The 22,983-nt window shown below is 43.1% G+C and overlaps 1 protein-coding gene across 1 annotated transcript in view; it reads left to right on the top strand.

The window, feature by feature from the left end:
* Positions 1 to 445, top strand: part of LOC138372281 (adhesive plaque matrix protein-like) — a 3,446-nt gene extending 3,001 nt beyond the window's left edge. The window contains exon 2 of the mRNA XM_069337563.1: positions 1 to 445. This exon is cut by the window's left edge and continues 2,017 nt beyond it. Coding sequence (XP_069193664.1) covers positions 1 to 445 — 445 coding nt within the window.
* Positions 446 to 22,983: the final 22,538 nt, after the last annotated feature.

Genomic DNA, 22,983 nt, shown 5'->3' with positions numbered 1-22,983 from the left:
AGCAGGGGGAGTAATCCCTGAGGTGTTCAGAGCAGGGGGAGTAATCCCTGAGGTGTCCAGAGCAGGGGGAGTAATCCCTGAGGTGTTCAGAGCAGGGGGAGTAATCCCTGAGGTGTCCAGAGCAGGGGGAGTAATCCCTGAGGTGTCCAGAGCAGGGGGAGTAATCCCTGAGGTGTTCAGAGCAGGGGGAGTAATCCCTGAGGTGTTCAGAGCAGGGGGAGTAATCCCTGAGGTGTTCAGAGCAGGGGGAGTAATCCCTGAGGTGTTCAGAGCAGGGGGAGTAATCCCTGAGGTGTCCAGAGCAGGGGGAGTAATCCCTGAGGTGTCCAGAGCAGGGGGAGTAATTCCTGAGGTGTCCAGAGCAGGGGGAGTAATCCCTGAGGTGTGCAGAGCAGGGGGAGTAATTCAATACAACATTGCTACCAGTTCCTACAAGTCGGGATAATTTAGTATACTTTTGAAACTTCGACTTCCGTTATTGTTGTTGTTTTAGATTTAGCTACTCAGAACTAAATGTCCAAGTAGCACGGGCTATGGTGAGCCCGTAATTGAGTTCGATTATTCGCGATAACCTTGTTACTGTGATATCTGGGAAATTTTTTTAAATGGAGATAAGTTCCTTCTTTTCGCACTGGTTTTAGTCTTTTGTTTTAATAATGTTATCTTGGTTTCTTGAGATTATCTTGAGATGATTTCGGGGCTTTAGTGTCCCCGCGGCCCGGTCTTCGACCAGGCCTCCACCCCCAGGAAGCAGCCCGTGACAGCTGACTAACACCCAGGTACCTATTTACTGCTAGGTAACAGGGGCATAGGGTGAAAGAAACTCTGCCCAATGTTTCTCGCCGGCGTCTGGGATCGAACCCAGGACCACAGGATCACAAGTCCCGCGTGCTGTCCGCTCGGCCGACCGGCTCCGTCGGCCGAGCTACATCTACCGGTGGTAGATGTAGATGCACATTAGTGTGTCCCATTCTTCAACTGCTTTTCTAATCATTGTAGTCGCGGTGGAATGTGCATGTAATGTAGCTGCTGTCGTTGGATTAATGTTGAGTTTGATGCGCAGGTCTTCAGTAGCTTCACATTCCAGTAAGTTGTGCAATAGTGGCGCCTCTGCTTCTGTTCCACAGATATGACACTCTTTAACTATTGGGTTTATTACCTCCCAGCAGCACTTGTAGCCAAGTCTGAGTCTATGTATGGCTACTGCAATGTATCTGGATATCTTTTTGCCAGGCTTGAAAGAGTTCGACAGCACTTGGTGAGTTCCTGCGGATCATATTCACAACGACGTCTAATAATGGACGCCAAGGGTGGCACATGAACATATAAACTCATGCTCCTGAAATCTTGATCACACAGTATATATACTTTCACGTTCACAGATCACATTCATTCCAAAAAATCTTCTATTTACGGGTTATTCATGCCCGTGCCACGTCATAACGCCTTAATCTTCATCAATCAATCAATCGAATCTTGTTGAGAGTATTGTAAACAGCCCCCTGAGAAAGGATGTTGGTTACATAAGAAAATTTTATTTTTAATTCACTTAAACATAAATTGGGTCTTTCCTTTACAGTTATTCAAGCGCTACGACATTGTAGTATCCCTGTTATTATAATAATAATTATTAATGCACAAAGAAATAACATTAAGGTGATAAGTCTATGAGATGCGTGGGTTGAACCAGGACCCGGGTTCGACTCCTCGCTGCACCAGAGATTTTCTGAGTTATGTTAATAAATTAAACTTTGCCTCAAGGGGCGAGTTTATTGGACAGCGTCACTCATCCTGTGAGTAGACACACCGCCATAATGACAGTATTGGGCAGCGTCACTCATCCTGTGAGTAGACACACCGCCATAGTGACAGTATTGGGCAGCGTCACTCATCCTGTGAGTGGACACACCACCATAATGACAGTATTGGGCAGCGTCACTCATCCTGTGAGTAGACACACCGCCATAATGACAGTATTGGGCAGCGTCACTCATCCTGTGAGTGGACACACCGCCATAGTGACAGTATTGGGCAGCGTCACTCATCCTGTGAGTGGACACACCGCCATAGTGACAGTATTGGGCAGCGTCACTCATCCTGTAAGTGGACACACCGCCATAGTGACAGTATTGGGCAGCGTCACTCATCCTGTGAGTGAACACACCGCCATAGTGACAGTATTGGGCAGCGCCACTCATCCTGTGAGTGGACACACCGCCATAGTGACAGTATTGGGCAGCGCCACTCATCCTGTGAGTGGACACACCACCATATTGACAGTATTGGGCAGCGGCACTCATCCTGTGAGTGATCACACCGCCATAGTGACAGTATTGGGCAGCGTCACTCATCCTGTGAGTGGACACACCGCCATAGTGACAGTATTGGGCAGCGCCACTCATCCTGTGAGTGGACACACCACCATATTGACAGTATTGGGCAGCGGCACTCATCCTGTGAGTGATCACACCGCCATAGTGACAGTATTGGGCAGCGCCACTCATCCTGTGAGTGATCACACCGCCATAGTGACAGTATTGGGCAGCGCCACTCATCCTGTGAGTGGACACACCACCATATTGACAGTATTGGGCAGCGGCACTCATCCTGTGAGTGATCACACCGCCATAGTGACAGTATTGGGCAGCGCCACTCTTCCTGTGAGTGGACACACCGCCATAGTGACAGTATTGGGCAGCGCCACTCTTCCTGTGAGTGATCACACCGCCATAGTGACAGTATTGGGCAGCGCCACTCTTCCTGTGAGTGGACACACTGCCATAGTGACAGTATTGGGCAGCACCACTCATCCTGTGAGTGGACACACTGCCATAGCAGCATGTACAATACTCCCCAATAGGAAGAAAACCCGCTGGGTTGTTCATCCTGTCACTTGCACCCAGACACAGCTGGGACTTACTTAACTGTCTCAAGTGAACAGCTCCTCAAACAAGAAGATTAACATCTGTCAACCCTTAAAATCTTACGTTATCTTACGGGTGCAAAATGTGGAAATCTTTTGAGACCCAGTATATATATATATATATATATATATATATATATATATATATATATATATATATATATATATATATATATATATATATATATATATATATATATATATATATATATATATATATATATATATATATCAATATTTGAAAATATAGTGTTTTCCTACCTCACACAATGTGGGGTTTATTATTCTACACGTATTTCTAATGACACTTAGATGTTCACATTCTCTTAGGTAGTGGTCTAAGCGGTGTCCGTCACTCTCATCACAGATTCTGCAACTTCGCTGATCAACAGTGGTTTCCATTCCGATCTCCATGGTATGCAAGACGGATTCTCGCTATTACTGATTCTCTCCCTCGTCCTCCTCCTCTTCGGCCATAATGATTGGGATTGCCAGCTGCAATCATGTTGTACCATCGTACAGATTCACTGATTTGTGCTTCTATCCTCCTTTCCTCAGTTACCTTGTCACGGTGATGTTGCCTGACAATACCTCTAATTTGTAGTTGAGTCTTGGGTATGAAGTATTCAATATGGTCTCCTTCAGCTCCCTCAGCAGCCAGCACATCTGCTCGTTCATTTCCACATATTCCAACATGGGAGGGGATCCACAGGAACTTGACGACTCTTCCCCGATTGGTTAGTACCCTCACAGCTCTCTTAATTTCAGCGACTATCGCAAGATTTTCTGCACGATTTTTATGAAGACTTTGTAGCGCCGCTTGTGAATCAGTGCAGATTAGTGAACCATTAGTGCTTCGTTCAAGGAATCTTAACGCCTTAACAATGGCAGTTAACTCCGCTTGCGTTGATGAGGCATAGTGTTGAAAGACATTATTCCTAATTACAGTGTAAAAACGGGTGCTGAATAAAAACCGATAATTTGGGCAATTAAACATTTTACTGAATATAAAAATATAATATATATAAAAATACTTAAAAAATCAAACGTATATTGTAAATTTAGACTTAAAAATAAATAAATAAATTACACCAATTAGTATTACTAAAAATACTACATATGTAATTGAAACTTATAGAATCATATATCTATTTATTGGGTTAAGCCTAATACAGAGTGACCTCATAATACCTTGATTTATTATTAAAGATTATTATTATTAAGTCAGCTCAACAGCTGACTTCAGGACTTTATAGCTGGGTCTTTTTGGAAATATGTTTTCCAGGATTAAGTTTTATAAAGTTAGTTATGTTAAAAATGTTGCTTTTTTAATTCAATTGGAAATGAGGGATAGTCTATTGTGCACACCATACTCATCCTGTGAGGGATAGTCTATTGTGCATCCCATACTCATCCTGTGAGGGATAGTCTATTGTGCATCCCATACTCATCCTGTGAGGGATAGTCTATTGTGCATCCCATACTCATCCTGTGAGGGATAGTCTATTGTGCACACCATACTCATCCTGTGAGGGATAGTCTATTGTGCACACCATACTCATCCTGTGAGGGATAGTCTATTGTGCACACCATACTCATCCTGTGAGGGATAGTCTATTGTGCACACCATACTCATCCTGTGAGGGATAGTCTATTGTGCATCCCATACTCATCCTGTGAGTTTTAGTGTATTGTGTACCCCATACTCATCCTGTGATAGTTTAATGTGCACCCCATACCAATCCTGTGAGTGGTAGTCTATTGTCCTTACATACTTTATACACCTTACAGCAGGTATAATCACTGACACAACAACTGACCACTAACCTACCTTCCTTGTAGCGAACATGGCCATAACACCACCAGCTAACACGAAACTTACCTTCAGGCTACACAGTGAAGCAGCAATCGCCAATCTCACAAATGCCCTCCACAATATAAACTGGGAATCTGAATATAATAATACACAGGATGTAAATTCATTAACTAACCTCTTCCTTTCCAAAATTCTAAGCCTTTACAATACTTATTGTCCTCTCCTCACCAAGCAAGTAACTGGAAAAAGGTTAAATAATCCCTGGCTCACTAATGGCATACTCAAAGCAATCAACATGAAACATAAATTAAAAAAAAAAACTTAGGATTGGCCTAGTTGCAAAGGAAGTAGTTAAGAGGTACTCGTCAGTGCTCACCAGTATAATAAGAGGAGTAAAACTTTCATATTACGAGAATAGATTCAAAGAAGCAAAAGGCAACATAAAAAGCACATGGAGAGCCATCTCTAGCATCCTAGGAGCTAAACAACATACACATAACCAGATAAAAATCTCCAAGGATGCTTATACACCTGCAAATAATCTTGAAACAGCAACTGAATTTAATAGCTTCTTTTCATCGAGTGGTGCTAACCTTACCCAAAAAATCCCATAGACCCAGACACATGTTACCACATATCTTTCAGGCTGCTACCCAAACACACCTTCTCCTCTCACCGATCAGCCCTACAAATGTTGTGTCCATCATACACTCTCTAAAAACACGTTTCTCACTCACTAAAATACACGTTTCTGCCCGAATCGCTGCGCGTACTAGTGGCTTTACAAGAATGTAAATACTGTACTATCCAATGTATTCTCACAAACCCAATGTACCTTCTTGTATATATATAAATAAATAAATAAATAAATAAACCAAAGCTGGGAACATTAGTGATATACCATCCATGGAATACAGGAGTACCTCCCACGCCCTTGCACTTACTATAGCCTAAATAAATCCCTAGAGTGTCATACCTTCCCTGATATCCTTAAAAAAGCAAGAGTAACGCCAGTTCATAAAGGAGGTAACATGGAAGACATAAATAATTACAGACCCATATCAAATGTACCTATATTATAAAAAATATTTGAAAAAATTATTTACAAACAGCTCTACTCCTATCTCGTAAAATTCAATATATTAAAGTCCCTGTCAGTTTGGCTTCTGCTCCCAAAAGAGTATCAATGATGCAATTGTTAAGTCTGGTTGACTTAATCTACTCAGCCCTTGACAAAAGCGAGTTTCCGATTAGACTCTTTATTGACCTGAGAAAGGCTTTTGATACTGTTAACTGTAACTATTTTTTACTTAAACTCCATCATTATGGAATCCGAGGCCTTGCCCTGAACTATATACAATCCTATCTTAGTTACAAACACTAATATGTAGCCATCAATGATATAACCTCTCCCACTGTACCATTAACCGTAAGGGTGCCACAGGGCAGCATCCTAGGGCTTCTCCTATTTCTTACATACATAAATGATCTGCATAATGTCTTTAACATGCTTAATCCTATCTTATTTGCTGATGATACTACCCTCATCTACTCTGACCCCAACCCACTCATATTAATGTTATAAACAATGAATTAAAAAAAGTCCACTTGTGGATGTCAACCAACAAACACACACAAAACATAGAAAAGACCTACTACATCTTATTTGGAAGCAAATCAACAATTGCAATTCAGCTTCAGACAGACAATGTTAACATTAGCAATAAAAATGATGGAAAGTTCCTTGGCCTATACTTAGATAAGAGACTCAACTTTAGCACCCACATACAACACATAACTATAAAGGTTTCTAAAACAGTTGGTATACTCTCTAAGATCAGATATAATGTACCCTACTCTGCTCTCCTCTCACTCTATTATGTACTTATCTACCCCTATCTTACTTATGGTATCTGCACTTGGGGTTCAACCATGCGAACCTTCTCAAGCCCATCATCACCCAGCAAAAATCTGCTATCAAGACAATAACAAACTCTGCTCTCAGACAACACAGCTCCCCTGTTAATATCCCTAAACATGCTAAACATAAATTCACTCCATACATTCTCTTGTGTCAATTACATTTACAAAACCCTTTTCTTAAGTGCAAACCGTGTTCTGAAACTCTTCCTGAAAATTGTAATAGAACATATACTCACCACACCAGACATAAATATCTTTGATATCCCCAGAGTCAAACTTAATCTGCGTAAACACTCTATGCAAATAAAGGGACCTAGTCTATGGAACTCACTCCCTAGTGAATTGAAAAGCTGTCCAACTTTTGCCTTGTTCAAAAATAAAACCAAAAAGTTCCTAATTTTATCTTCATAGTTTTCTGCCTAGTGCTTTACCTCACACTGTATCTAATGCTACTCAATCCCGCAATATTTGTACCTAAGCCATATTACTTTACCATTGTATGCTTAGATTCAATCTGATATCATCGTTGTTGTATTGAGTGCTTATTCTACTGCAGTATTCCTTGAAATGATCCTCAAATTGTGCTACAGTGAACCAATGTATAACCCTGAAATGTTATCCCAATGTACCTAGTAATCCTTGTTCATTATAGAATATTGTTATCATTGAGAATTATTCTAATCTTTGTTTTTGTGTCAAACTTTCTTGCAATGTACCTGTAAATTTTTTTTGTCAATTTTACTGTAATTTATCTACTTAAATTAATCTGTATCTGTAAAATACCTGTAAAAAAATTTTGTCAATTTTACTGTGAATTATCAACTTAAAATAATCTGTTAGTTTAAGGACTTGCCCGAAACGCAATGCGTGCTAGTGATTTTACAAGCATGTAAAATCAACTTCATTTTTATGTTCTCTCTTAGCCCCCCCAATGTACCTTCTTGTACATAAATAAATAAATAAATAAATAAATATAAATAAATAAATAAATAAATAAATAATTGTGTACACCATACTCATTATGTGAGTGGAAGTCTATGGTGCATCCCTTACTAATCCTGTAAGTGGTAGTTTATTGTGCACCTCATACTAATTCTGTGAGTGGAAGTTTTATTGAGCATTCAATACTCATCCTGTGAGTGGAAGTTTTATTGAGCATTCAATACTCATCCTGTGAGTGGAAGTTTTATTGAGCATTCAATACTCATCCTGTAAGTGGAAGTTTATTGTGCACCTCATACTAATTCTGTGAGTGGAAGTTTTATTGAGCATTCAATACTCATCCTGTAAGTGGAAGTTTATTGTGCCCCTCATATTCTACCTAACTGACTCATAAACAGAGTTATCTTGAGATGATTTCAGGGCTTAGTGTCCCACGGCCCGGTCGTCGACCAGGCCTCCACTCCCCAAGAAGCAGCCCATGACAGCTGACTAACTCCCAGGTACCTATTTACGGCTAGGTAACAGGGGCATCAGGGTGAAAGAAACTGTGCCCATTGTCTCTCTCTGGCGCCCGGGATCGAACCCGGGACCACAGGATCATGCATCCAGTGTTCTGTCTGCTCAGCTACCGGCTCCCCTATTGTTGAATATACTCACAATGTCAAATTCAAATTTTTATTCAGTTAAAAGTACATACATTGGTGAAGAGTTACAAACATAATGTTGGACTTATAGGTAGAGCTAGTACATACAATAACTAAAGCTACTAATACGCCAGCCCGTCCTCCAAAAATGGGGTGGTAAATGTAAGAAGACAAATAAGTGCAATTATGTACTATTCATAGCAGTTAGGAATTGTACTTATTTTCACTTAGTATTAAATCGTACTGTCAGATATATTGTGAATATTTGAGTTTACCTGAAAAACTGAATAGAAAACCACAACCTCACCTAACCGTCATAGTTTTTGAAGATAATAATTTTATTGCTTCTTAATTACAATTATTACTTAACCTATAGCTATATCGGCAATACGCATAGTGTTGCGGGCAGAAACGGTTTCGGTTACAAACAAATACAGTAAAATACAAGCAGAAAGTCAATGTATTAACACAACCGTAAGAATGTCGGAGAGGTGTGACCAAGAGCTGTAACTTGACTCTAAACAACAAGTAGCATAATTTATAAGTAACACTCTAAACAACAACTATTGCAGACTATTGCAGACTTTTGCAGACTATTGCAGAAAGAAAACACATGTTGAATAAAACTGATAATTTGACAATTGAAGCAAATATTTTACTGCAATTTAAAAATAAAACATATAATAGATTTTTTTTATTAAATATGAAAAATTGTAATGTAAAATTATAAAGAAAAAAGTAAAAATAGAAAAAAATAATAATAAATAAATATTTTCTAGATAATTACATAATCGTTTACAACTTATAGAATTTTATTAATTTGTATTGTGTAGAGTGCCTGAAGGATTTGTCGTTCACGCAATTTAATCATTACATAAAAAAATTGGGATTTTTAAAGTTGCTTAGCAGCTGACTAAAACAATAATGTTTACTCTACGTTATCTTAATACGCCCTTCTAAGGTTTCCCAAAGACAAGAAAACGGTCACTTTAAAGTGTCCTCTCCTAATGGTGTAGGGTCTCCGTGGTGTAGTGGTAAGACACTCGCCTGGCGTTCCGCGAGCGCTATGTCATGGGTTCGTATCCTGGCCGGGGAGGATTTACTGGGCGTAATTCCTTAACTGTAGCCTCTGTTTAACGCAACAGTAAAATGTGTACTTGGATGAAAAAACGATTCTTCGCGGCAGGGGATCGTATTCCAGGGACCTGCCCGAAACGCTACGCGTACTAGTGGCTGTACAAGAATGTAACAACTCTTGTATATATCTCAAAAAAAAAAAATAATGTACCAGGGACCCAAAACAGAAAAAGGGACAGTACGTCACCTTCGCGAGTCTCATCCATTTGTTAATACGAAAGTAGTACCAATTTCTAGTGCAAAAAGCGACGTTCTTTGTATGAGGACAGTTTGCTTTAAAGTCTTGACAAAATATTTTCCAGAATCAAGTTTTGCTGTTTAATGAAGATGTTAAAATGTTACTTTATTAATTCAGCTCATGAGATGTGGAATTCATGATATGAGGTGTGCTAAATTCACACCCGGATGTCCCCAACACCTATGTATAAGGACCAAAGATCCCCCAGTCCTCACACCTGTGTGTACACCGGATCTCTCCTCCTCATCTACATTAATGACCTTCCAAATGCCTCTCAACACCTCAACCCAATTTTATTTGCAGGTGACACAACCTTTATTTTCTCCAGACTTAGTCCTCCATATTCTAAATGATACAGAACTAAATACTGAACTAAATAAAGTCCATCTTTAGCTAACTGTTAACAAAGTCACCCTTAACATTGACAAAACCTTCTATATTTTGTTTGGTAATAAATCCCGAGATCAAATGAATTTAAGAATTAACAATATCCAAATTAGTAACAAAGTTGATGTAAATTCCTTGGTGTTCACATTAATAACAAGCTGAATTTCCAGGGCCACATTTAGAAAATAGCAAAAATGTTTCTAACTGTTGGCATTCTTTCTAATATTAGATATTATATACCTCGCCCTGCCCTGGTGATGCTCTATTACTCTCTCATCTATCCGTATCTCAATTAAGGTATTGAGGTTCTACTACCCAAAATCATCTACGCCCTCTAATTACCCAACACAAATTTGCTATTAGAACAATAAAAAACAATAACGAACAATTAATATTTTGGATATTAAGTCACTGCTTATTCTCCCAAGTGTACATTATATATATAAAACTCTAAACTGTAATGTCAATCCTGACCTTAAACCCTTCCTAGAAGGTTGTAACAGAACCCATGGGCACCACACCAGAAACAAATACCTATTTGATATTCCAAGAGTGCGCCTCAACCAAACTAGAAATGCTCTACAAATCAAGGGACCCAGAATGTGGAATGACCTTCCCAATCATGTCAAAGGCTGTACCTCTCTCAACCAGTTTAAGATAAAAACCAAGTACTACCTAATAAACGCCATGTAATCTATCTTACCCACTAAGTGTTAACCCATGTCTTGCTATTATCAAACAATATTGGCTATCTCTGTTAGGGGAGAAAAACGAAAGCCAATATGGGGGGACTTATTTATTAAAATAGTTGATTATAAAGATGTTAAATTCTGCAGTAACAAAAAATATGCTTAATGACTATAATTTAAAGTATATATGACAAATGCTATAACATAGATGAGTAGATACAGTAAAACATTTAAAGCAAATGTATAATGGGAATAATCAGTGATAACAGTTATTAAAAGTATGCTTACAGCCAAGTAACAAGATAAGACAAAATTCTGCAGAACACAAAATATGCTTAATTGCTATAAGTAAAAGTATATGACAAATGGTATGACATTGTTGAGTAGATACAGTAAAACAGTTAAAGGAATATGGGAATATTATATGGATGGGAATATGGGAATAATCAGATACGGGAATAATCAGTGGTAACAGTTATTAAAATTATGCTTACAGCCAAGTAACACGATAAGACATAGTGCTATAACCTAGGTGAGTTAATACAGTAAGCACCAAGTGCGGGAGAATGGTACATAGAGAGTGAGAAATGCCTGTTGTTAAATAGGAGGAAATTAACACAGACCATTAGGCCTAGCCGCCAAGGAGGAAAGAATATATAACATTTCCCGGTTTAATGGTAGAGCTTCCTAGTACCTAGATTGCATGTAAAGTCTGCAGCAATAACTAACTAGAATTACTACAAGGGTGCTCTTGTACAAAAGTGAACTAGCTGTGGCACAGCAATCCGGCGAAGCACCCCCACTCCGCAGGCCAGCGAAGCCAGGACCCCAACCCCCCCACGCAGGGCGAGGTGCACGCTAGCCGCAGAAGGAACCTTCAGCGAGGGAGTGTAATGACGTAGGAGGTGATGATTCACCTCCTGCCTGATGTAGGAGGTGAACGCGTCGCTCTTCCATCTGCCGACCACCATGATCGCGAGTCTGTCCATTGACATCTGGGTGGCCCTGCCGATTCGAAAGGAGTGTGGGGCGTAATCGGCTGGGGGCAGGCCCAACGCTGCGATGGCGGCGTGGAGCACCCTGGAGAAGTCTTGTCTGGTGACTTGGGCGTCCGACTCAGCCTGGAATATGGGCCCTGGGTCCGTGCCCCGCTGTCTAATGTACTTTGATAGGGCGCAGACCGCGCAGTACCTGCTGGAGGGGTCCTCACTCAGGGCTGAGGTCGGCGTACGGCCCGCACTGTGCTTGTAGGAGGTGAAAGCGATGTCGATTCCCGTTACCGTAAATTATATCTGGTCCTGGCGGAGCGTGTGTCGTCCCTTCTCCATATAGATCGCCTCTCTCGGGCGGAGGCAGGCGTGGGAAACCAGGGAGAAGAGCGCCCTGTAGCAGGACTTCTCGTAGTCAGAGCCACAGGCCCCTCCCAAGACCCCCAGCAGGCAGTGTAGGAGGCGCTTCGTATGGGCAGACGCTGACGCCATGCGGGAACCGTTGTGCTGTGTTCTGTGCCCCTTTGAGTAGTTGAGCAGCCAGGAACTCACGTGTAGGGGTCCTTCCGGCCGAGTAGCTTGAACACGAAGGCGATCGCTGCGAGGTATGCATGCAGGGAGCGGAATGCCAAGCCCCGGGTAAGCAGGAATTGCAAGAAGTTCGCCAGTGTCGAGGGCGCAGTCTCGAAGGGGCACTCCCGCCGCCGGCCACTGGAGACTTATGCCGCATACTCCACCCACTTAGCCTGATAATCACGCCGAGTCGCAGGTTGCAGAGAGTTGATCAGCGTCCTGGCAAATGCAGGACAGGAGGTGCTGGGGGACGGCAGTTGGCATCTCGGCGAGTCCTGCGCCTCGGAGGAACAAGGGCGGCAGTACCTGTAGGCATGAAAGAGCGTCACAAACTCTGTTTAACTTGCCTGGGAGGTGGAGGGAAGAAGCGAAATATTATGCATAAGCAGGAGGATTGTCAACGGCCTGACAAATTGCATGAGGAGGGGGCACCTGGCGGAGAGAGAGTGAAGCACGTTTACCACGTTTTGCTTGCGAAGCGGACCGTGGCTGCAGTATGCAGCCACGGTCCCCGAAAAGGAAGACTTGTCCCGTCTTACCTTCCCTTAAATATGCTGCCCTTCTGTGCGTGCAGCGCCCGCGGGAAGCTCTGCGCAAATGTCTTTCTCCCCCTACCAGAAATTTCCCCGCTTTCCGAGGAAAGCAGTGCCCATTTATCCAACTTATATGATGGACCATGATAATCCAGATGTTTGCCATGTATAAACTGATATCTGTTTATCTGGGACCATACAGCCATGTATGGCATGTATGAGGCACTGGTCGACCGAGCGGACAGCACACTGGACTTGTGATCCTGTGGTCCTGGGTTCGATCCCAGACGCCGGCGAGAAACAATGGGCAAAGTTTCTTTCACCCTATACCCCTGTTACCTAGCAGTAAAATAGGTACCTGGGTGTTAGTCAGCTGTCACGGGCTGCTTCCTGGGGGTGGAGGTCTGGTCGAGGACCGGGCCGCGGGGACACTAAAGCCCCGATATCATCTCAAAATAACCTCAAGATATGGCTGATATCTGCCATGAATATTGCAGTCATGGCATATTGTTTTCTGCATATAAAGAAAATTGTAGTCTGTATATTTGGTTAAAATTACTCACACTGTTGCAATTTCTGCTGTTCCATCCAACATGTAATTATTGTTTTTTTTTTTTAACATTTCCCCCCTTTTCAGCGAAGTTCATGCTTTTAGTCACAGCTAGTTTTAAGTCTTAGTTTTTAAGCGTGTTCCTCCACACCTTGCCCGAAACGCTGTGCGTATTAGTGGCTTCAGGCATAGTATGAACTAGCTCTACCTAGAAATCCAATATTCTGTTAGTAACTCATCTTGCATGTATGTACTTTTACCTGAATAAACATTATTATTCTTATTATTATATTGTTATTATTATTATTATTATTATTATTATTATTATTATTATTATAAGGACCAAAGACCAAACCAGTACTTACACCCGTTAATAAGGACCACCTCTGGAGTTTCGTGTTGGGATATGTACTGAACAAGATATGTACAATATCTTGTACATATAACATTGCTTGTTGGGATATTATATGTACAAGATCGACTTATAAATGTGTGGAAGTTTAATATAACTTGAGAGAACTTAAGACTAAGTTATGAAGGCTTGCAGGAGATGGCTCGGAATGGTCCCAGATAATATTCCTCAACGCTCGGACTGGTCCCTGATAATATTCCTCAACGCTCGGACTGGTCCCAGATAATATTCCTCAACGCTCGGACTGGTCCCAGATAATATTCCTCAACGCTCGGACTGGTCCCTGATAATATTCCTCAACGCTCGGACTGGTCCCAGATAATATTCCTCAACGCTCGGACTGGTCCCAGATAATATTCCTCAACGCTCGGACTGGTCCCTGATAATATTCCTCAACGCTCGGACTGGTCCCAGATAATATTCCTCAACGCTCGGACTGGTCCCAGATAATATTCCTCAACGCTCGGACTGGTCCCAGATAATATTCCTCAACGCTCGGACTGGTCCCTGATAATATTCCTCAACGCTCGGACTGGTCCCAGATAATATTCCTCAACGCTCGGACTGGTCCCAGATAATATTCCTCAACGCTCGGACTGGTCCCAGATAATATTCCTCAACGCTCGGACTGGTCCCAGATAATATTCCTCAACGCTCGGACTGGTCCCAGATAATATTCCTCAACGCTCGGACTGGTCCCAGATAATATTCCTCAACGCTCGGACTGGTCCCTGATAATATTCCTCAACGCTCGGACTGGTCCCAGATAATATTCCTCAACGCTCGGACTGGTCCCAGATAATATTCCTCAACGCTCGGACTGGTCCCAGATAATATTCCTCAACGCTCGGACTGGTCCCAGATAATATTCCTCAACGCTCGGACTAGTCCCAGATAATATCCCTCAACGCTCGGACTGGTCCCAGATAATATTCCTCAACGCTCGGACTGGTCCCAGATAATATTCCTCAACGCTCGGACTGGTCCCAGATAATATTCCTCAACGCTCGGACTGGTCCCTGATAATATTCCTCAACGCTCGGACTGGTCCCAGATAATATTCCTCAACGCTCGGACTGGTCCCTGATAATATTCCTCAACGCTCGGACTGGTCCCAGATAATATTCCTCAACGCTCGGACTGGTCCCTGATAATATTCCTCAACGCTCGGACTGGTCCCAGATAATATTCCTCAACGCTCGGACTGGTCCCAGATAATATTCCTCAACGCTCGGACTGGTCCCAGATAATATTCCTCAACGCTCGGACTGGTCCCAGATAATATTCCTCAACGCTCGGACTAGTCCCAGATAATATTCCTCAACGCTCGGACTGGTCCCAGATAATATTCCTCAACGCTCGGACTGGTCCCAGATAATATTCCTCAACGCTCGGACTGGTCCCAGATAATATTCCTCAACGCTCGGACTGGTCCCTGATAATATTCCTCAACGCTCGGACTTGTCCCAGATAATATTCCTCAACGCTCGGACTGGTCCCTGATAATATTCCTCAACGCTCGGAGCTGGGTTCAGTTCACCTAGGCTTCGCTCTGTAAAAGTATCTCACTTAATTATTATGAAGAATTATAGAATCACATAATAACAGAATTAATGAATAAAAAATAATCAGAGAATTAATGAATATAGAATAATCATAGAATTATAATACAGATGATAAGGGATTAGATTTTATGGTTCTGGTTCTTGGATTCGTTGGTTATAATTCTGGTTATGGTAATTAATTGACTCATTGAACCCATTCTTGATAAATGTGTTATGTTCTCACTATATAAACACAGTTTTACACTCTTCAGTTGATTGACAATCGAGAGCTGGGACCAAATAGCCGAAGCTCAACCCCCGTAAGCACAACTAGGTGGGTACAATTCTTCAATACAATCTCCAGAATAACAATAGATGCGATAATCTTTAGTTTGCCCTGTTTTAAAGCTCATCTTCTAATATTTAAATTTTCTATCGTTATTTATGTAATAATTATAAATTTTATGAAAAAGATATAAAAGTAGTTTGCCATCTATTTTCTTTTCTAAAGATATCTAAAATGTTTATTAAAAATATTCAACTTAAATAAGTTTCATTATAATTTAATACAAAATATTTGTTCTAATTAGGAATCTATACAAAATTTTAACAGAGCAAAATTTTCAATTTCAGCAGCTGATAAACAATCAATGAAACATTAATTTTTGTTAGCCTATTGGGCTCATTATTAGTAATGATATACTCAGAGGTTTAGCTCTATACTCGAATTATACACGTCGCATTTTTCTGTTTTTATCAGTGTATACACGGCGTATACTTGAAGTAAATATATATGTGGTGAACCCTTTAATATGTATACAGTAATAGTTGATTGTTGCCGCCGGAGGGTGCTAGTTTATTGTGCACCCCATACTCATCCTGTGAGCAGTAGCGCAAAATGCATTACAGAGGGCACAAAAGGTCTTTATCAGACCTCATCTTAGATTATTACATAAACAATTTCATCTATTCTTCACACCTTATAATTACAAATGTCAGCTAGTTACAGAGAATGTTCTATTTCACAGCTATATATTTACAGTAAGTCACTGTACATTAATTATAGGTCTTATCGCTAATACATAATTGTTTGAGCAATGGAGATATTACAGAGTCATAAGGAAGCTGCTGTTTGTTATTATTAGTCTTCACAGTACACTAATAGTTTGCTCAAGTCCAGTAGTATGATTCATCGGGAGAGAACTATACCTGCTGGGTGTTCAGTGGAGGCCTAGACAGTATACCTGCTGGGTGTTCAGTGGAGGAGACCTACACACTATACCTGAAGGGTGTTCAGTGGAGGCCTAGACAGTATACCTGCTGGGTGTTCAGTGGAGGAGACCTACACACTATACCTGAAGGGTGTTCAGTGGAGGCCTAGACAGTATACCTGCTGGGTGTTCAGTGGAGGAGACCTACACACTATACCTGAAGGGTGTTCAGTGGAGGCCTAGACAGTATACCTGCTGGGTGTTCAGTGGAGGAGACCTACACACTATACCTGCTGGGTGTTCAGTGGAGGCCTAGACAGTATACCTGCTGGGTGTTCAGTGGAGGAGACCTACACACTATACCTGAAGGGTGTTCAGTGGAGGCCAACACACTATACCTGAAGGGTGTTCAGTGGAGGCTTACACACTATACCTGCTGGGTGTTCAGTGGAGGCCAACACACTATACCTGCTGGGCGTTCAGTGGAGGCCTACACACTATACCTGCTGGGTGTTCAGTGGAGGCCTACACACTATACCTGCTGGGTGTTCAGTGGAGGCTTACACACTATACCTGCTGGGTGTTCAGTGGAGGCCTACACACTATACCTGCTGGGTGTTCAGTGGAGGCTTACACACTATACCTGCTGGGTGTTCAGTGGAGGCTTACACACTATACCTGCTGGGTGTTCAGTGGAGACCTAGACAGTATACCTGAAGGGTGTTCAGTGGAGGAGACCTACACACTATACCTGAAGGGTGTTCAGTGGAGGCCTACACACTATACCTGCTGGGTGTTCAGTGGAGACCTACACACTATACCTGAAGGGTGTTCAGTGGAGCCCAACACACTATACCTGCTGGGTGCTCAGTGGAGGCCTACACACTATACCTGAAGGGTGCTCAGTGGAGGCCTACACACTATACCTGCTGGGTGTTCAGTGGAGGCCAACACACTATACCTGCTGGGTGTTCAGTGGAGGCCTACACACTATACCTGCTGGGTGCTCAGTGGAGGCCTACACACTATACCTGCTGGGTGCTCAGTGGAGGCAACACACTACACCTGCTGGGTGCTCAGTGGAGGCCAACACACTATACCTGCTGGGTGTTCAGTGGAGGAGACCTCTCCTTCCCCACACAATAAACAGGTAGAGTCCAGTACTTCTGAAAGCGACCTTGATGAGTCATTATCAAGTACACCAAGATCCTCATCTCTCATTTCAACTTCCATGGGGTGTTCATCAGACTCCATGGATACTACGGTGATATCAACAAGTTCCAACAACCTAGAGGTCTAAAGATCCTGCCATGGAATGCGCAAGGACTGCGCACAAAATTGCAACACTTGCAATGCATAGCAGCAACCAAAGGCATAGATATACTGATACTACAGGAGAGCTTGCTTCGAGCCGGAAGCAGGCAGACGTATGGGCAAGTCTCCTTACACCCATTGCCTCTATTCACCTAGCAGTGATTAGGAACCTCGGAGTTAGTCGACTGTTGTGGGACGCATCCTGGGGAATGATCAAATGCTGCATATATCCCAGGTGTACTCAAATCCCACAAACGCCGCGTGGCACAGTACGAGGAAAATAGCCGCAAGGCTACACATGAAACGGCCGCAAGGCAAAGACACTAGCGCCGCGAGGCCATTGTAATGAGTAGGCCGGAAGGTCCTAGAGTCCAAAAAATGGGTCCACATTGAGTTAACGCCCCAACCAAGTAACTACCTCTCTTGGAGAGATGTGGCCGCAAATCCACAGGGCCAAAGAAAATAAAAGATCTCTCACATTCAGCGTCCCTAATAATGTCCCCCAACATTCAGTATCTAAACAAATTTAGCAACGAGTCAAGTGGATGGTTATTCCCCCCTCCCTCTTTGTACACGTTGTAATACCCTCTCGTATCATGACGTGTACACTAACTTAATTAATGGCCCCGTACATTTGGCAAAAAGAACCCCTCGGGGACCATGACTCCTAGTTAGGGAACCAGTGGTCTATGAGATGAATGGGCTGTCCCAGAACCCAAGTTATAATAGTAATAATAATATTTTATGTACAAGAAGGTGTGTAGCGAGTAAACATTATACTGGCTCCAGTCTCTCATTATCTTAATGGCATAACTAATTAGCACTAATTACAGAAACTACAATCCTTTCCCCAATTACAGGTAATACTCTTTTCATCCTGTTGGAGGGAGCTGAGGTGTAGTCACCAAATATAAGCAAGCTTGAAGTGAATAACTACCACGGGAGACATCTCCCGTCACGCAGGGTGCAGTCGCACCTCCATAGATCTCCAGTATCAGCTCTTGATACTGGTATTGGCTCAAAAGGGCCGCCACTTACGGGCTATTCATGCCCGTGCCACCTTTTAGGTGGCTTAATCTTTATCAATCTTATCAATCGAATAACCACACACCATCTGGTCACCATTTGGTCCGGGAGACATCTCCCGTCACGCAGGATGCAGTCGCACTTCAACAGATCTCCAGTATCATCTATTGATACTGTGATGGCTCAAAAGGGCCACCACTTACGAGCTATTCATGCCCGTGCCACCTTTTGGGTGGCTTCATCTTCATCAATCAATCAGGAGTAACACATTCACAAGGGAGACATCTCCCATCATGCAGGGTGCATTCGCACCTCCGCAGATCTTCAGTATCAGCTCTAGATACTGGTAATGGCTCAAAAGGGCCACCACTTACGAGCTACTCATGCCCGTGCCACCTTTTGGGTGGCTTCATCTTCATCTTAACACATTCACAAGGGAGACATCTCCCGTCATGCAGGGTGCAGTCGCACCTCCACAGATCTCCAGTATCAGCTCTTGATACTGGTAATGGCTCAAAAGGGCCACCACTTACGGGCTATTCATGCCCGTGCCACCTTTTGGGTGGCTTAATCTTCATCAGCCAATCAAATAACCATGCACCGCTCATGTGCCAGGTAGGCTACTGGCTCACCAAAGCCCGTGCTACTTGGAACTTGTTCCGAGTAGCTGAATCTATAATAACAACATCTCCCTGAAGGTGGCCGCTCCGCCTCCCTCAGTTGTACTGTGAGGAAGATAGGTATCAGCCAATGTCGACGCACACGTGTAGAACATGAATAGCCGACAGTACAGTTTCCACAGTCAAGAATGTAGCACTCGGCGTATGCAGTTCTAATCGACCCCAAGACGCTACAGCTTCGACACAGAACAAACAGCAGGCTAGAACCACATCCAGCTACAACGCTCTCCCACATAGAGCTCTGCGACTCCGGCCACACTCAGCTCTGCTCCAGGCTCTGTCTCAACGTCTACGACACTGCTGTATCCAGGATTACTAAATAAATATGAAACCCCACTAAACACCGTGTATCTAATCTACGCAACAACGTAACATAATCGTACGTTACAGGTGCAATAGGTTGATGAGATGACATAAGATTAGTATTTTTACATTCACGCAAAGCCACTAACGTGCCTAGCGTTTCGGACAGTTCGACGATGCAATGGCAGTTCGTTTCCGTTTCGACTCTATAAATTTTCTCAGCTATATTACTGTAATGATTCTTCCTGCAGGTGTCTTATTGTATAGATGTTGGAAATAGATGAGTCAGCGCGCTAGTGTTGTTGACAAAGAAAATGGTTCAGAAGCGTTAGGTGAAGCAATTCACTCATCGCTTCACAAGTAAATACAGTAAGATAAAAGCAGAAAGTCAATCTAATAATACACCCGTAAGAATGATGGAGAGACGAAACCAGGAGCTGCAACTTGACTTTGCAATCAACAACTAGCAGCGTTATCAGTACCAAAAGAAAATACCTCTGAATTAAATTAAAATGACAAATTCATATTTGTGACAAATTATTTCTCTGAATGACAAATACAAAAATTTAAGTAAACATTTTGTTGCAATATATAAAATAAATTAAGCAAATAATAATTTATTTTTAAATAAAATTTAAATAACATTAAATAATTTAAATAAATTATACTTAAAACTTTTAATAAAATATATTTGCAAATTTAAATAAAATATACGTAAAAATAAAACTTAACGACATCACATATGTAGTTAAAATAATTATGTTTTTATCGTTTGGTGTGCTTAAAACGCATTAAGGCAATTAATTATACCTGGATTTTACTTGGAGATATTTTTAAAGTCAGCTCAGCAGCTGACTCAACTACCAGCCCGTCATCCTAAACCTTCCCAACCTCAAGACACTGTCACACTTAAGTGCCCTTATCCTAACCTACCAGAGAACCCAAAACAGACAACGGGACAGTACGTCATTTTCGCGAACCACTTCCCATTTTCTAGTACGACGATTTTTGGCCTTATCTTGAGATGATTTTGGGGCTTAGCGTCCCCGCGGCCCGGTCCTCGACCAGGGGATGAGGACCTCGACCTCCTTTTTGTTACACATCCCCATGAAGCAGCTGTCTCACAGGTACCTATTTACTGCTAGGTGAACAAGGGCATCAGGGTGAAAGAAACTCTGCCCATTTGTTTTTGCCTCCTTAGGACTACGAATCCTGAGCGCTGTCCACTAAGCCGTCAGGCCTCCTTAGGTAAAGCATACGTCAAAATGCGACGTGCTGTTAGGGGAACGGGTTGGTTAGACAAAGTATTCTACAGTACACTGTGATCACTTTCCCACGGGGGCTTCGAAACCGATTTCCCTTACATCTGAGTCATTCAGAGTGAATACTAGGTCGAGTCTCGGTGGTTCATCGTTGCCTCTCATTCTCGTGGGGCCCTTGACATGCTGACTTAAAATGTTTCTAGTCGCCACCTCCAACAGTTTCGCTCTCCATGTTACCTCACCTCCATACGGTTCCTTGTTTTCCCAGTCTATTCTTCCGTGATTAAAGTCCTATATGATGAGCAGGTGGGATCGATTTCTGCAGGCAGCAGTGGCTGCTCTTTCAATTATAGTGTTAATTGCCATGTTGTTTCTGTCATACTCTTGCCTGGGTCTTCTGTCATTTGGTGGAGGGTTATATATCACTGCTGCTACTCTTGGTCCTCCCATCGTCATGGTGCTTGTTATGAAGTCTCTGAACGCTTAGCAGCCCAGAATAAAAATCTCGAAACTCCATTCCTTTCTCATCAGTAGAGCCACTCGCCTCCTCCCCTTCCTTCCCTCTTTTTCTTTATTACAGTGTAGTCCTGGGGTTATTGTTATTTAAGATTCAGCTACTGGGAACAAAAAGTTCCAAGTAGCACGGGCTACGGTGAGCCCGTAGTGGACTTAACTGGCACAGGAGCGGGGCTGTAACTTTGTGGAGTCCAGGGGAAACACCATATTCTTTATGATTCCTGAGAGTTTTGTTTCTGAGTCCAATTACATCTGGGTTCACTTATTGTGCTCTTTTCCTAAGTTCACTTGCCTTGCTTGTAATCCCATCTTTGTTCGAGTACATTACATTGAAGCTGACTCTCTTCTGTCCATCCTCAGTTTCTGTTAATTCCACTGGAGTTGGGGGGTGGGGGCAAGGGGTGTCCAGGATGGGAGGGCCTAGGAAGGAAGACCTGGGGGATCCAGGGTGTGAGAGGGGATGGCAGGATCTGGTACAGAAGAGCTAGTGGGGTCTTAGGTGGTGTGGCTGAGAGGGTCTGGGGTTTGGGGTTAATTGGGCCATGGGATGGTGGAGAAGGGGGGGGGAATGTGGAGGTGGGGGGGGGGGGGAGGTCACGGGTTGGGGTATGCATGGGAGACTGGGGTGGGTTGACAGGGAGGTCAGGGGGTTAGGGAGGGAAGGGGAGCCTGGGGAGGGGGGCAGGGAGGGAGGGAGGGGGGGGTAGGAAGGAGAGCTTGGGTTGGGGGAACTGGGAAGGGCATGGGCTGGAGAAACAGGGGAGGGCATGGGGGTATGGGAGCAGGGAAGACCTGGGGAAGAAGAGCATGGGGGGGGGGGGTACATGGAGCACCTGGGGTCGGGGATCATGGGGGGGGGCATGGTCTGAAGATGGACTTTACTGTCTGGGAATGTGCAGGTGATTGGTGGGAGATGGCTGTGGGTTGGATGGTGGGAGGCATCTCTTACATTCCTCCTTGGGGATGCTGGCTTGCTGCTGGTGGGAGGAGATTCCCATGCCCCTCTGAGGTTCCTGGAGATACTGAGCCGAGTCTTGTGGCTCCTACATCCCCAACCCTTTCTTTGTGCCTCCTTGCTCTGCAGCCCTTCTTCTCTCTTCCCTCGTCATGTCCCTTTGCAGAAAGACGTCCTTGTATCCCCCTAACCTCATAAGTCTGCTCTTCCTGGATAGGATTTTCTCTTTTGTTGCCTCATTTGTGAGCATTATCTTTATCAGTAGTTTCATTTTCTTCTTGTAGCTGCCCAGCCTAAAAATCTTCTCTATGTTGCCTTTATCCCCTTCCATATCCAATCCCCCTAAGATCTCTGTCATAGTTGCTCGGTCCCTCCTTCTCCACTCCTCCTGATTCGATCTGTCCAATTCCTGTACT

The sequence above is a fragment of the Procambarus clarkii genome, chromosome 5 (assembly GCF_040958095.1).
Source record: "Procambarus clarkii isolate CNS0578487 chromosome 5, FALCON_Pclarkii_2.0, whole genome shotgun sequence".
Lineage (NCBI taxonomy): Eukaryota > Metazoa > Arthropoda > Malacostraca > Decapoda > Cambaridae > Procambarus > Procambarus clarkii.
Note: the sequence above shows the minus strand (reverse complement) of the source record. Positions and strands in the feature narration are given on the sequence as shown.